Below are 17,048 nucleotides of genomic sequence, written 5' to 3'. Positions count from 1 at the left end.
TGCACCTTTCCTGCCAATCCGTACACTGTCCCATCCCTCCCATACTTTCAGTGACTGCACTGTGTGTGTGTGTGTGTGTGTGTGTGTGTGTGTGTGTGTGTGTGTGTGTGTGTGTGTGTGTGTGTGTGTGTGTGTGTGCGTACATGCACCGAGCATACCTATGAAGAGCAAAAGTCATGCCTTCACCTGTTTTGGGCTCACACTGATTTTCAGTCCTATGTTTTGCCATGTGACATAAGTCCGGAAGACATGATCATCGTGATTCCTTCCCATGTTTTGTGCTCACGTCATATCCTTTGGCACCTTATCAGGATAACTCTTAAAATGTATCTTTGGGTCTAGTCTATGCCATTAAAGTCCAGGAAATCTTTTTATCCTTATCCTAGATGTTCTTAAAAACCTGAAGGATACTGGTACAACTGCTGTCTATCTGCTTTTAGATGCCGTTTCACTGTTTACCAAGAGGCAAAGACATCCTATACATCTGACACCCAAGAGAGTCAGAGGCATACCAGAGTAGTTCTGAAGTGCTGTTTCTTTTCCTAAGTTTCCCAGTGAAATTTGAGGGTGCTTGAAGTGAAAATCAGGTTTCTGTTACCATTACTTTTGTCTCAGCTATTATTAGAATTTAAGTGAATTTAAGTGAAATGGGGTGGGCTTTTGGTCAATTGCCAATGAGGTGAAGAAGAAGGAAACAAAAATTTTATGCATGGCTCTTTGTGCAACAATGAATGCAACAATCAACATAGCATGAAGAAACAAATTATGCTGGTAGCCTCCTTGCAACATTTCATTGACTCTCAGGGTAATGTTCTAAACCAGTGATCTAATGAGCTGTAAGTATATGTTGTGACACCCAAGGAACAGAGAAAATTGTCAAAATGTTACGAACGCACAGGCCATTGTGAGTCACTCTGTTGCTACAACAGTGTCAGTGTCAGTCACAGCAAAGCAGCATGCAGTCTTAACACTCAATGTCACAGATCATAGCATGACACATTAGGAACACGTGCACTGAGTGGACTGAGTGTCTCTGTATTAGTTCAGTGTGGTATTATTTCCTTGGTATTCTGTTAATTGTACAGCGATTGATTAATTGACTGACTGACTGGTTGATAGTGGCTATTACAGCAATGTTTATTGCATGCTTTTATAAGACATTACAGTTTTCAATTTTACTGGTATACAGAGTACTACTGTACTGTATATGTTTGCTGAAAAGTTGAAATTAAGTACCTTTCAGAAAATAGCAGCAAGGCTCTTTTTGATACCTGGATCCAAAAATATCAAAATACAAAATATAGATACAGATAACATACAAAAATATTTTGATTCCTGGATCCTGGTTCTCCAGGCACCATGGTAACATGCTCATTTTTGTGAGAAATTTATCTGTATTAATCTGTATTCACTGCCCCTCCCAGACGAGCCCTGCTGCTGATGTTACTTTGGAGTGGCACAGCGCCTGGGTGGTGTAAGAGGATATGGGTCTGATCCCTGCTCAGTCTGTGTGGAGTTTGCATGTTCTCCTTCTGTCTGTGTGGGTTTCCTCTGGGTGCTCTGGTTTCCTCCCAGAGTCCAAAGACATGCTGTTCAGGTTCACCTATAGTGTGTGAGTGACAGAGAGAGAGTGTGTTTGACTGATGTATGGATGAGTGACCCATTGTAAGTTGTGTATCTAGCAGTGTAAGTTACCTTGGTGAATAAGGTGTGGGCTGATAACACTACATAGAGTTCACTGAAAGTCATTTTGGAGAAAACCGTCTGCTAAATAAACAAATGTAAAAAAAAAATGCAGCATGTTGGGGGAGGCAAATGAGGGAGAAACACAAGAGCCGCGCACTCTAAGCAGGACTCAAACCCCAGACCTGCAACACAACAAGGCACCGGTCAAGCCCACCCCAGCCCGCCAGCACCACCACCACAACCCTAATATGCTGACTATTGACCATATTTATGATTATTTGTATCAGAGACCAACAAACCCACTAAAAGAACAACAGATTATACCATAATTGAATTTAACTGAACTGCAGACTTGGGGGCAGAGTGACACATGGGGTTTGGCCAGTGCCTGGTGTGTGGCGGGTCTAGGGCTCAAGCCCTGCTTGGGATGCCTTGCAGCGGAGTGCCGTCCCGTCCTGAGTGTGTGTCCCCTCCCCTTTTGGCCTTGCACCCTGTGTTGCTGGGTACAGTTCCAGCTCGCCATGACCCTGCTTGAGACAAACAGTTGTTGACAATGGATGAACTTCATACTTAGTACTTTGTAGCAAATCAGAGAAATGTAATTTAAAGAGTAAAAATTATGTAAATTTTACAGTGCTGATTAATAATTGTGTAAGTATCTCTAAGTTCACTCTAAGCCCTTAGATCCCAGGATGCAAACAATGCCTTTTTTACCATACTTATGAACTAATTGTGTTGTTATAGCTTCACAGCGATGTACCTGCACAACTAAATGTCATTCAAGATGTCTGAATGTCTGAATCTTTCTCTAGGCTCTAAACACCAGCTAGCCAGACTCTATGCAGGCAAACTATACGAACATTTTTATTTATTTACAGATTTATCAGCAGGAAATTGAATCAAATGTCAGATATTTTTATCCATACTTTAAGACTACTCTTACTGAACTAAAGCTCCATATCTTCTGACTGTGCTGATCATTTAAACCAAATTGGAGCCTTTAGGTACAAATATATGTTTTGTGTAGGATTACCTTAGCAGATGGAAAAATGTCACAACCTCAAGCTTAAATGAGCAGCAAATGGATCAGTGGTACCATATCAGATTTTGTGCCAAGAGGCTGATTAGAAAAAGCTGTAATTGTTAATTATGATAAAAATCAGGGCCTACAACGATAGTAAAATCCAGCTGCTGAAGTCGTTCTGGTAGATGTTCTGAAACTGCTTTGATTCTGAAGTTTCCTTCATTCAGTGAGTAGCTTTTTATGTAAAACAAATTGGGTTGATGCTCTGTCAGTCATGTTTTTTTACATATAATTCACCATCTTATTGTTGTCAAACAAACATTTCCAAGATTTTACTATTTAAACCCTGGGAGACATTTTTCCAAAGCAACAATTTCAAAGGTGCAACAGCTGGAAATCGCCAGGGATTTTAAACTGCAAGCCCAGTGATATAACTGTTTTGGTATCTTCTGCCCACGTGAGAAGCTCCTCCTGCTCCAGGCAGAGCATGTGCTCCTTGATGGTAAAATGAATGACAGAACCATGGTTAAGCAAAGTGAACTGCCCAGCATGGGACTTTCAATCCCTTGCTCGGTATTTTCTTCTCATTCTGGTACCTCTGTTCTATGAGCACTGTTCATGAGAGAGGCCAGCAGTGCCACTTACACATTCTCCCTGAGTGTTGCTCTCCACTTGATGCTATGTTTTTTGAAGGAGCACTTTGTTTATTCTTCAGGATCACCACCTTCTCCAACTGCTGCAGTACAACACCAGCTGATTGAGGTTGTGGTCTACATATTCCCTCTCTGTTCACACAAGTTTCCACCCACAGAGTGGTGGATTGGTGACTTTAAAGTAACTGTGGAGTGTTCTAGTGTAGGTGTGTTTTCCCTGAATGGCCTGGTGATCATTGAAGAGCTGGTTGTTGCTCCATGCCTTGCAACTCCTAGCAAACCTGTATCATAAATTTGTGTTGAGAAGGTGCTTGACTCTGGTGCAATGCTACTTCATTTTTTCCCCCTTCTGTGTTGTCATTCCTTGTGTCATCTTAATGCAAATTATCAAGAAAAACACACATTTCACTGTAAAGACAATATTTATACATTATACTTTGTTAGCAAGGGGGTGCGGTGGAGCAGTGGGTTGGTCCTAGTCCTGCTCTTCGGTGGGTTTGGGGTTCGAGTCCCACTTGGGGTGTCTTGCGACAGACTGGTGTCCCGTCCTGGGTGTGTCCCCTCCCCCTCCGGCCTTACGCCCTGTGTTGCCAGGTTAGGCTCTGGCTCCCCGCGACCCTGGGTGGGATGAGCGGTTTGGACAATGACATGACTTTGTTAGCAACTACAGCAGTGAGCATTAAGTGTACTTACACAAACATTCATTAAAGGAAAGACTTCTCTGGGAAAGCTTGACAAAATAGCAACAAGTTACAGTAGATGTAATCTCATGAGTAATTTAGCAGCCTAGACAAAACTCATTTCAAAAAGACTAATTTCTTTATCCTTCACAGTCAGATTTCTGAAAAAATTTAATGACAAGATGCATACAGCAAATGTGTAGGTAAAAAGGTACAAAGCACTTTACCCAGTTAGCAGAAAGCAGGTCAGCGATGCAGTTAAGGTGTCATTACAGCAGGTGGACAGGAGACAGACAGATAGGTCGAGGACCCAATTGCGGGTTGGTTTTATTCATACAACCAGGTTCGAAGGACAAGACAGGACAGGTAAGGAGCAGGCAAAGGTCTTCCTGGGTATGAACATTATCATGCAGGCAATTCCAACACGATGTCATAGAGAGCAGGCAAAGCACAAAGGCGATTGCAAGAATCCGCATTGTGTTGTCACGGGGCTCCTTATTTCCTGGGTCTCATTGATTAGAGACAGGTGTTGCCGATCTGCTTGCTTCCGGGGGCGTGACATAAGGGCCAACATTATATGCAGACACTAAATACCATTTGTGTGCACTAATACAGCATACCCTTCCTAAAGGAAATTGCATCACATGTGCTCATGTACCATCAGTCCAGCAAACATTGCATCTGTGCTCCATGAGGACACAGGAGAGAAGAGGAACCTGAGAAAATATTTAATAGCTATATTAGCTTGTACAAATGACATGGGAAAGAATGGTTGAATTAAATTGTAAGTTATGGACTTTAACGGGGGTGCGGTGGCACAGTGGGTTGGACCAGGTCCTCCTCTCTAGTGGGTCTGGGGTTCAAGTCCCGCTTGGGGTGCCTTGCGACGGACTGGCGTCCTGTCCTGGGTGTGTCCCCTCCCCCTCCAGCCTTACGCCCTGAGTTGCCAGGTAGGCTCCCGTTCCCCGCAACCCCGTATGGGACAAGCGGTTCAGACTGTGTGTGTGTAAATAAGCTGGAAAATTACCATATTTTAAAAAAGTTCATAAGTCAAGCATTTTTAATCCAAGGAGGCAGTGCACTAAAAAATATCAAAAGAAATTAGGTCAAAATACAATAGCAGCAGGAGGCAATAAAGTGAAATACCGACACATAAATAACATTCAGCCCTTTTAAATTACAGCGCCTTCCAAAACTATTCAGACCTGTCATCTCTCCAAAGGATGGGACAGGAGACCGGACTCAATTATTGAGGGCGAGACAAGAGAATGGTTGAGGTACAAGCATGGGTCAGTCAAGGGGCGAATGTTGTCCAGGGGATATCACAATACTTGGAAAACCAGAAAGACGTGAGCCAGAGGTCAGGGAGCCAGGGAGAGCAAATGGGGGGACAGGAGGAGAATAAAGGGAAACCAGCAATGGTAGCAACAGAGCGTGGGCAAGTGTTGTCCAAGGAGGTCCTGCGGTCTGTCCTTAACAAGCTGCTCCTTTTATTGCCTGATGATGATCACCTCCAGGTGCAGAGAATGGGCAGGCCGCATGGGGTGTGACAGTAACACCCCACACCATGGGCGGTCACCGCCTCCCCGTTCCGGGAGTGAGAACAGCCCCGCAGGCAAGGCGGTGGCTGGTCCAGATGGTGCCTGTGGAAATCAGACATGAGAGAGGGATCAAGAATGTCATGGTCCAGAACCCCAGTCTGGAAGACTCTGTGACCCATGGCATGATTTCCGGACCAGAGTGTGGTAGGAATAGCTCTGAAATGAATGGCGAATTCACCCGCTGTAGGAAAAGGATTCGATTTCCAACCTTCAAGTGAGGAGTTTGGCAAATTTTGTGTTATAAGGAACACTACTGTTGTTGGACACGATTCCACCCCCTTGGAACTAATTTAAACTTCGGCGATTGAACTGCTGTTGAAACTGGAAGGACTGAGAAATTAATATTTGACTTAACACTGGTTGTGTTAAACTCCAGTTGTCAAACAAGTGTTAGCTTGGGTATGCCTAGTTATATTGGGGTGCACCCTTAGCTTAGTCAAACCCTAGGCTAGTTGCTACAATTGAATTTGTATGGTGTCTGTAAGCAGATTTTTTTTTCCCCTATTCTGTTGTTGCTTTAAGTTATCAGAGTTCAGTTTCATGTTATTTAAGGTAATATTTTACCGAAAGTAATGTATATGAGAAAACAAGAGAAACACAGTTTTTGGTAAAGTTTAATTTTAATTGCCAAATCGAGTGGTCCTTTTATTTACACCTCTACAGTACAGACGAACCTACTGGCCTAAGAACAAAACGTTACACGTGTGTGTGTGTTAGGAACTTTTTTTTTTGTGGTTAATGTTTAAGAGGCTGTGTAGTGAGTTTACATTTAAACATTCAGCTGGGCATTTACACAGAATTCCTGTGTAACACATTCTTCACATGAGGCTTCAGTATGTGGCATTTAGACTTCTGGATCAGCAGCCATTTTTCATCATGCTGTACCCCCTTTAGTTCAGAAGACGACTTTGAAAATGCAGTGATAATGCCCTGTTCTAAACCACAGCAGGGTAAGAACATACAGTGGAGAGAAGGAAAACTTTAAAGTCTTACTGCTAGTTGTGCTTAGTCATACTATCAATTCTAAGTTGTCAAGGGGATTCTGAGGCCATAATTTTCCTAATTCTTAAAGTTGATCATACCCATTGATAATGCCCAGTTTACAAATTGACAGAGTACATAGCTTACAATAAAGATTTTTCTGATTGTACAATTTCAATTGAAGGTGACCATTATGATTTAGATGGCTGACTTAGTCATTTGGTCATGCAATTGGATAACCCCATTGGCCAGGGGTTATATCTTAGCTTGTTCAAATGAAGCTATAGTCTTCTGCAGTGTACCAGATTAGAGTATTTACACATGGTTAGGAAATCTAGCTTCTAGAGTCTTCAAGTCATCTAACTGAAATGAAATTGCCTAACTTTTGTACCTCCTATCCCCCACTCTTTGTGTCTCTTCTCAGCTATGGGGATATGGTGCCCAAGACGATTGCAGGGAAGATCTTCGGTTCCATCTGCTCACTGAGCGGGGTGTTGGTAATAGCCCTGCCCGTTCCAGTCATCGTGTCCAACTTTAGCCGAATCTATCACCAGAACCAGAGAGCAGATAAACGCCGGGCTCAGAAGGTACAGGTGAACACAATTAACTATTAGATGAGCTCATGCCCGTCATCCATGGGATGTGGAATCCTCGTCAGGATTCATTCCAGCACCAAACGGAGAGCTGGAAGCCATCATGCCCTTGAGCAATCACCACCAAGGCACATCAATTATTGTTGTTGAGGTCCTATCTTTGGAACATCAGCATTGTCAGTGGAAGGACTCACTGCTGCTCATTATAAAGGTCAGACAAGAAAGTATGGTTGACTTGTTTCCCATGCTGGTATAAGGGAGCTGTAGAGACCTCCAGGGCTGACCTATGTATAGCATCCTGGGTGAATTATATGGTTCTTTTTGCACTTAGACCTTTTCTATTTTGCTGAATCAACCTTTTAAATTTTGTTGCAGTCCATTGCAAGCCAGAGAAACATTTTTTCTGCCTCCAAGTTTAGCAGTGAGGTGATACAAGTACCAATATCACAACCATTTTGCTGTGCTTGATTCCAAATTGAATAAGCTACATTTCTTGAACAGTGATTACAGCTGCATTAGGCAAGTGCAAAGTGCCCTAGATCAAACTCACAAACAGGGAATCCAGCACAGAAGAAAAGCAGTCACCTTAGTTTCATGGAGTAGCTCACAAAGGCTCTGAACTCTTAGATGAAGAGAATTAAAATAGGCTGAAGAAATTGTGTGAGAAAGCCACCCTTTAGAATGTAGAGCATTTTATCTCTAAAGTGTTTATTGCTTAATTAACTCTTCAAATCAACAAACTACCAGAAACCCCAGGGCTCACATTTCAACCAAGAATTGCAGCTAATGATGACTCAATTTGACAGCAAATTAGGCTGATCGGTAAAAATATCAACATGTGTGCTAGTTCAGTCCTTGTGAATGACTATAACAGAGGATCTAATGAGGAAGAAAAAAGCGATGTCATCTTCTAAAATGCAAAAATGTCAATGGTTTAGTTTGACAAATGGTTTAATTTCAACTGCAGCAGCTGAAGCCTGTTATTGCATTTATTACCCAAACTGGTTCAGTGAATGTAATGCAAAAAATATAGACAATATGTGATTTGATTACACACACACACATTTTTGCAGTGTTCTACAGGCATGCATAAATAGCAGCATAACACCCCCCCCCCATGTTAACTAATAATAACCCAACCACCTAGAACATGGGAACACAGCAGACTTCACCTTTTGTGTGAAGCCAGCAGTGGCTTCCAGGCATAGAGCAGGTGAGATGGAGAGAATTCAGCAAAGAAAATAGCTTTTCCTTAACCGTAACTTCATTCTACAAATAGTTCTCCCCCAGGACCTCAGAAGGCTTGCAGGGAAGGAGGGTCACGTTTCCAACTTTGCACGTTTACCCGTGCTGGCCAAGAGCAAGGTCATCCCGTAGTCCTGTAATATTAACTAACAGGCTACATATATATATCACACGCACACGGAGCCTGATACCGCTTGTCCCGAACAGGGTCGCAGCGAGCCGAAGCCTAATCTGGCAACACAGGGTGCAAGGCTGGAGGGAGAGAGGACACACCTAGGATGGGATGCCGGTCCGTCGCAAGGCACCGCAAGTAGGACTCAAACCCCAGACCCAGCCAAACCCGCTGCGCCACTGTGTCCCTGACAGGTTACATACAGAAGAGTTAAAATAAAAATGCTTTCTAGGTGAACTGAAGTGCCTGCAAGCATTCTCATTGTTGCCCCCCCCCCCCCCTTTTTTTTTTTTTTTTTTTTGCTGCTCCTTCTATCATAACAATGAATTGAAAGCTTCACGACACAATGTTTAGGAGTACCTTTTTCCAACATGTAGCACATAAAGCATAGATGTGTCAAATTCTTAGCTCCTGAACCTCAGGTGTCATTATGTACTTAGAATAAAATTTAAAATTCACAATTTTGAATTTAGTGTTAAAGAAATTTAAGAAAAATTCATCTATGCTTACTAAATCATTACTGTCTCTTGTAAAAGATCTGACATTGCTGTTGATAATTTACACAAAAATGTCTTCAGTTAAAGAACATTTTACCTATTTATCAGTGTGTTGTAGTAGTAGTAATAATAATAAAAAAAAAAAAGCACAACAAGGGGAAGATGGTTTACATCACCTGTGTACAAAATGTGATGAGATCGTCCATCACATTGTCAGTGCTTATGAAACACTCTCCAGTACATCCCATCTATGGAATCACAAAAACTTAGCAAAATACATCCATTGTACTCTTGATAAGGATAACAATTTCCAAATATCAGGTCAATGATGGAGAAGGAGTTGGAGGAGCATAAAATCCTGGAGAACAGTAAATCTACGATTCTCTGGGAACTTCCTTTACAAATCAATGTTACAGTTAATGCCAACCACCAAGTCATATAGTGTGTGACAGAGAGAGTGTGTTCCACTGATGCATGGATGAGTGACCCATTGTAAGTAGTGTGTCTAGCAGTGTAAGTCACCTTGGTGAATAAGGTGTGTGGGCTGATAATACTACACAGAGTGCATTGGAAGTTGCTTTGAAGAAAAGCATCTACTAAGTAAATAAATGTAAATGTAAGACATTTAAACAAACATGTCCTCCAAGTTGGACCATAACATTGGTCTAACTGAACAGAATAAATTAGAGCATTACCATCAGTCCCGGAATGAGATTAAAATAGTGTGAGAAGCATACGCTGAAGTAATCTGTACAATCATAAGCGCTACTAGGATTCTCAATAAATCTATCAAGCAATAAACTGAACAGTTCTCACCCAACATTAACATGTTTGTTTAAAAAAAAGAAAACAAGTGGTGATATATGTTAAGCATCCATGGTCAGGAGAGCCCTGGGTACCATCAGTAGTGAGCAATAACATATATATTCCTTTCAGCTGTCTTAGACCAGATGACCCTAACCTTAATTTGAGCTAAATCCTGGAATTTACTCCCTACCCAAGGCATTCAGCATGTCCTCTCTCTAGAGGACTCTTGAGCAGGTATAGTTGTAATACTACTAGCTGAAAAGCTGTGAAATCCAAAGAACTGGAGTAATAATAATAATAATAATCTGCAGACTGGCATTCTGTCCTGGGTGTGTCCCTTCCCCCTTCAGCTTTCCACCCTGTGTTGCCGGGTAGGCTCCGGCTCGCCACAACCCCGCTTGGGACAAGTGGTTGTTGACAATGGCATGACATAATTATTATCTGGCTCTCAGTTCTTGCTATGAGGTAATACTCATGTGTCCTGAATTAGTTGTTAAATGTGACTAGGTATGGCACAGAACTTTTCTACGATGGCCCAGTAAAGGGACAAGCCTGTCACCCTCTCATCCTTCTCTCCTTGCCTGTCTTTATTCCACTACCAGTATGACCTATTCTGGATTCCCACTGCAATTATGCAGTCAGCTGAAACTTCCGTTAATGCAATGCCAGTATTTTCCTTTGCTCTCCTTGTCCCAAGAATAACCCCAGCACCAAGAGGCTCATTGTAAGAAGTTTTAAAAAATCCTGTGTGACATATCCTTGCCCACAGTTCCTCAATGATCCTGCATCATGGGCCACTGCTGGGTAGCACCGTTGTATCTTCTTAACTTTGTTATCTGCAGAAAATGCAGTTACACCTGACACTATACAACAAACCAACTGTCTGCTTTGTTTCCCCAGTTTTAGTATTTTACCCTTGTAAACATTATGGCAATTTTTTGGTCTTATCACTGCAACTCATGGCAGACACTTGGGGAGGCACCTTAGTTGGAAACATTCATGCCAACATTCATGCCAATAGGAGTAGGGTGGGGTGAAGTGAGGTGAGCAAGCAAGACAGACAGCTGTAAAGCTTAAAGCAGGAAACATACTTAAGTCAAGAAAGACTGGGCAAGGAAAGGTTACCAAGATGTTCCAAAGTGACATGTTCTTAAAGGAGAAACTCCAATAATGATGCTGCCAGCCATCACTGTTCACTGACCCATCTAATAATGTGGTTTCACTGGTCTCACTAATGTGGTCTCACTGGTCTGTCTTTTGCTCACTCAAGCAGTTTACTTTGTTCATGGTGCACTGAGGAAAAGCTGCAAATTCTGAAGTGTTCCACCCTGAAGCCATTGGATCCATGTAGTCACAATATAAACTTAATTACATTTTGCCTATACAATTTTAACAATGCCAGCATCAGCACTTGGTATACAAACCATAATCTTTTTTAATGAAGAAATCATACCAAACTAATTAACAAATATGTCCATGATACAATGGTGAATTACATATTGTTATTCATGCAGAATATTGCAACACTGCCTCAAGTTAATAGCTAGGTGATTGAAACTACGTAATTTCCTATGAACAAGATAACAGACTGGCAATGCTTTTTGAGTAGTTCTTTAACTTCCTGTTTTTTCCTCCACTTTTCCACTCTTCCCTTGCAATTATCACAGCTGTAGTTCCGATGTCTCAATCTATACACAGTTTTTAATGCTTCGTCCATTTGAAGCCGGGGGGGGGGTGGCAGAAACAAGAGAAAATCCACTTTTTTCCAAGACTTCTAGAAGTGTGGCAAGTGCACACAATCTTTTGGGGCACTATTCGCTCCCCTTCCCCTTAATGCTCACTTTTTTTGGGTGCCTTTTAAACGCTGTCTGCAAATCTATTCAACCACCCATGGGACAAGAAGTCACAGGAATGGCTCAGCGATCACAGAGGAAGGTGCTTATCAAGGGAAGTTGTTGGCAGAAAGGTGTATCTGGTTACTGCAGGTGAAGGCCAGCTCAGAGGAAGCTGCCTACTGCAACTGAGTCACACACTGAGACGGACAATGAGCCCCTCTTCCTTGTTTGTGTTTTCTAAGCCTTGTCTTGTGATAAATCCCATCTTTGTTTTCATTCCGGAGAGCCTCCCACAGGAACCCCTCTTGTTACTCTCTTGCATAAAAACAATGTCCCACTTTTCTTCCAAGAAAGCAACGTGCACTGTCTAATGCAGTTAAGAAGATATGAATTTATGTGATATGATTTTTAAGTGCTTTACTCAGAAATACAACTGCAGATATCCATCATATTCCTGTGTAGGAGATGAAACCTCCAGCAGAATTATATAGCCGTAAAAATGGTTAAATTTATAAGAAACTGTGTAAGCCTCTTGAGATGAAAATTTGCGCTAAATAAGTCAGTAAGTAGTGTATTGATATGTAGTCAGTTCAAATAACTTGCATTTGTAAGTAGACTTACAAGTTAAGCTTTTTACAGGTATCTCCACATTTTTCTTCATACCTGTAATGTGTAGGTGTTCACAGCATGTAAGGCATCGAACCATTGAGATTCTGTTTTTCTGAGACAAGGGTACAGAGCTGTGCACCATGTACTCAGTTGGATGCTAAAAATGACCAGCTTTATGATCCTTTAGTCCTGCATCAGTGTCTGTGTTGACAACATGCCAAAATGTTCCAGGTGATGTTTTTCAGCATGGTAGGAGTTTGCTGGGTTTTTTACTGCACTTCTTTTTTGTTGGCTCCTCTTTTTTTGCCCTTGGTCAGCATGTTCCTCATGGGACTGACCTTAGTGTAACACTTATTCCCCTTAAGTGGGGTTAAATATTGCTGCCTTTCACTTCTTTTGTTCCTAATGGTTCTCCTTCCCCACATCTTGAGGAAAAAAAACTGAATTACATGACAGCATAGCAATATGTTTGAATACATTAAGCAGCACCTTGTCATAAATACCTCATTCTACACCAGTTTGAGACCTTGAAACAGTGGCAGAGAATTCATCAAACCACTATAGTTTTCCAGTAGGAAATGTTGTATTCAAACTTGTATGTAATATGTTTGCCTTTTGTCTGTTTTGATTCTACTTCCATGACTTTCTTTATCTGAAGTACACCAGGGACATGGCTACCATTGCTTGCCAAGGCTGACTGAAAATCATTCAAAAGCTACTCAGTGTACTTGCACAAGTCAAGAACTGTGCTCTAGACTTTGGCCATGGCTCATTGTTTATCTAGTATTCGTCAAGTCAAATATTAAAATATTGTTTCAAGCTAAAATTCTTACAAAAAACATCATATTTGGAAGGACTGCTGTAATATAAGCAATGTTGATATGATTGAAGTTAAGTATATTTTAAAAGGTGCTTTGTTAAAATCAAACTGAAATTCAGTTGAAACTAGACAATAGCCCATAGGTGATTCTAGATGCAGAGTCTTTTTTAAAGTGACAAAAAGTACAGTACTCTTAAAAAAAAAAAAAATCTTCAGTGAAACGCAGCAACAATGTAAGAGTAACACCCCAAGACAAACACATCAGGAGTTAAATTTTACAATGTCCTGAAGAAATGCAAACAAACCACCTTCCTTTTAAAGTCATTCCTACTCAGGAAGTAGGAGTCAGGAAAGGCCACTAAAACTCGTAGCACTGATGCCTCTGGTGTTTGTAACACAAAAATAACGACAAAGTAGTACATATTATGTGAACAGGTAAATAGCTTGCATTTACATTACACTTTTCTTCAAAGCTTCTTAAAACTTTCTACCCATTTATAAAGCTGAGTATTTTTACTGGAGTAATTTATGGTAAGTACCTTGTTCACCCCAGCCAGAGGTGAGAAGCAAACCTCTGAACTTTTGTTCTAAGGGCAGCAGCACTAACCACTATGCTACTAGCTGTCCCAGCTGTTAATGGAGTGTAACAGCATGTTCTTGAGAAAAGTCTGAAAAGTGCATAAAATTTTATCACATTATGTAACTGTCAGTTTAACAGTGTGAAACCTAGTGTAATAAGTAGTTTGCATATGCAAGGGTTCATACAAGGTGGTTGCTCCAAATATTTGTAAATGTTGAAGTGTAAAACAATATGATTATAGCACATTCCTTTATTCTCTTTCAAGTCAAAATAAGGTTACACTGCCAGAATTGTTTCTCTGTTCTGAATTATTTGACTGGGCACCGAGTTGCAGAATGGTGAACGCCAGGCAGGTGAGGCTGTGCAGACAAAGAGGAGTAACCTGGGGAAGGGAAAGTCAAAGGGGCAGCAGTCAAAGGTTAGGTGGCCTGTGAGTAGAGAATCTGGTATATGGGGTAGTGTAAATAATGATTTGGTTGGTATTTTGAATAAGATGAAAGGGACAACGGAGAGTAAATTAGGAAAGCTTATTTATAACTATGGGGCAGAGAGATTTGGAGTAATGCAGGAGAGAAGGCAACTTAGAGGATGGTGGAGGCGAGCTGGGGGGTATTTGTGTTTTGCAGGAGGATATAAAAACTAGGCTGTGGGGTGCGGTGGTGCAGTGGGTTGGACCGCAGTCCTGCTGCCCGGTGGGTCTGGGGTTCGAGGCCCGCTTGGGGTGCCTTGCGATGGACTGGCGTCCTGTCCTGGGTGTGTCCCCTCCCCCTCTGGCCTTGCGCCCTGTGTTGCTGGGTAGGCTCCGGTTCCCCGTGACCCTGTATGGGACAAGCGGTTCTGAAAGTGTGTGTGTGTAAAAAAAACTAGATTAACTATATTAAGGAGGACAGAGGCTCTGAGGAGAAAGAAGGAGCAAGCCAGTGTGGCATTTTTCAGAGATCTTTTTAAGTTTGGAGAGGTTTTGTTTGGTAAGGAGAAGTCTGTGATGTTAAATGTGGAAAAGCAGGGGTGGATGGTTATCTGCACAAGGGGTACTCTAGTGGAGGACATCGTGGTGGGCTTGAGTTGCCGGTGGATATCCCCTCCCGTAGGAGAGACATAATGGCAGATGGATGTGTGCCATCCGAGGTGGGGAGTGGTGCAAGATAATGTGCAGCGGGCAAGGACCTCTGTGGCACCTGGCCCAAACGGAGTACCATACCGGGTGGTCAAACGTGCACTGGATGTGCTGAAATATTTGTGGAGGTTGATGGCTGCTGTGTGGATGAAGGGGTCATTCCAAAATCATGGCGGAGAGAGGGAGGAATTTTTATTCAAAAGGTAAGGATGCTGTTGGGATAGGCTAGTTTAGGGCTATTAGCCTTCTCAGTGTCGAAGGAAAAATTTTCTTTAGCATTGTGGCAAGGAAATTGGTGATATACTTGAAGGCAAACAGGTTGATTGACACCTCTTTGCAGAAGGCAGGGCTTCTGAGATGCTCGGGGTGCTTGGCAGCTTGGCAGCAGACACAGACTACCAAGAAGGTGAAAAGAGATCTCCGTGTGGTGTTTTTGGGCTGGCTTTTGGGATGGCTCTACACAGTTTGCTATGGGAGGCATTCAGGTTTTTTAAGGTCACTGAGAGTGTTACAAGACTGGTGAAAGCTTACTTTGGGGATATTCAGTTTTGTTTTAGTACAGAAAGCTATACAACATCTAGGTATCAGTTGGAGGTTGGAATCATGGCTGGATGCACAATTTAACATTTGGCATTCACAATGGCAATGGAAGTTATTAGAAGGGGTGTGGTGGCACAGTGGGTTTCACCGGGTCCTGCTCTCTAGTGGGTCTGGTGTTCGAGTCCCACTTGGGGTTCCTTGCGATGACTTGGCGTCCCATCCTGGGCATGTCTTCTCCCCCTCCAGCCTTACACCCTCTGTTGCTGAGTTAGGCTCCGGCTCCCCGTGACCCCGCATGGGACAAGCGGTTTCAGACGATGTGTGTGTGTATCTCTTAGGATTGTGAGAGGAAACCCACATAAACACAGGGAAAGTATGCAAACTAGCAGGAACTAATGGCTGGCAGTGGTGCGAGTTAATTTTGTTGTGTCACATACAGAAAATTTTGGAAACTAAAACAAATTAAATACAATAACAATTCATTAAATACACTGGAGGGGGGTGTGGTGGTGCAGTGGGTTGGACCGGGTCCTGATCTTCGGTGGGTCTGGGGTTTGAGTCCCGCTTGGGGTGCCTTGCGACGGACTGGCGTTCTATCCTGGGAGTGTCCCTTCCCCCTCCAGCCCTTCGCCCTGTGTTGCCAGGTTAGGCTCCAGCTTCCCGCAACCCCAAATGGGACAAGCGGTTCAGACTGTGTGTGTGTAAATAAGCTGGAAAATTACCATATTTTAAAAAAGTTCATAAGTCAAGCATTTTTAATCCAAGGAGGCAGTGCACTAAAAAATATCAAAAGAAATTAGGTCAAAATACAATAGCAGCAGGATGCAATAAAGTGAAATACCGACACATAAATAACATTCAGCCCTTTTAAATTACAGCGCCTTCCAAAACTATTCAGACCTGTCATCTCTCCAAAGGATGGGACAGGAGACCGGACTCAATTATTGAGGGCGAGACAAGAGAATGGTTGAGGTACAAGCATGGGTCAGTCAAGGGGCGAATGTTGTCCAGGGGATATCACAATACTTGGAAAACCAGAAAGACGTGAGCCAGAGGTCAGGGAGCCAGGGAGAGCAAATGGGGGGACAGGAGGAGAATAAAGGGAAACCAGCAATGGTAGCGACAGAGCGTGGGCAAGTGTTGTCCAAGGAGGTCCTGCGGTCTGTCCTTAACAAGCTGCTCCTTTTATTGCCTGATGATGATCACCTCCAGGTGCAGAGAATGGGCAGGCCGCATGGGGTGTGACAGTAACACCCCACACCATGGGCGGTCACCGCCTCCCCGTTCCGGGAGTGAGAACAGCCCCACAGGCAAGGCGGTGGCTGGTCCAGATGGTGCCTGTGGAAATCAGACATGAGAGAGGGATCAAGAATGTCATGGTCCGAGGTCCAACAGTGCTCCTCAGACCCGTACCCTTCCCAGTGCACCAGGTACTGGAGAACCCCCTGTCTGTGGCAGGAGTGAGGCGCAGGGCCTTTACCTTGTACACAGGGCACTTGTCCACCTGTACCGGAGGAAGTGGTTGGTCAAGAGAGGCAGCCTGGAGGAGAGAGGTTCTACAGGGCTTGAGGAGGGACATGTGGAAGGTTGGATTGACCCTCCACCTCA

At 42.9% G+C, this 17,048-nt stretch overlaps 1 protein-coding gene across 3 annotated transcripts in view; it reads left to right on the top strand.

Moving 5' to 3' along the window:
- Nucleotides 1-17,048, top strand: part of LOC108930466 (potassium voltage-gated channel subfamily D member 3-like) — a 111,998-nt gene that overhangs the window by 83,235 nt on the left and 11,715 nt on the right. For 2 of the 3 annotated variants that reach the window (XM_018745714.2, XM_018745713.2), the window contains exon 3: nt 7,050-7,218. In XM_018745714.2, the coding sequence (XP_018601230.1) occupies nt 7,050-7,218 (169 nt within the window). The remainder of the gene's footprint in view (nt 1-7,049; nt 7,219-17,048) is intronic. The other variant, XM_018745715.2, reaches the window with a different exon arrangement.

The sequence above is a fragment of the Scleropages formosus genome, chromosome 22 (assembly GCF_900964775.1).
Source record: "Scleropages formosus chromosome 22, fSclFor1.1, whole genome shotgun sequence".
Taxonomy (NCBI): domain Eukaryota; kingdom Metazoa; phylum Chordata; class Actinopteri; order Osteoglossiformes; family Osteoglossidae; genus Scleropages; species Scleropages formosus.
Note: the sequence above shows the minus strand (reverse complement) of the source record. Positions and strands in the feature narration are given on the sequence as shown.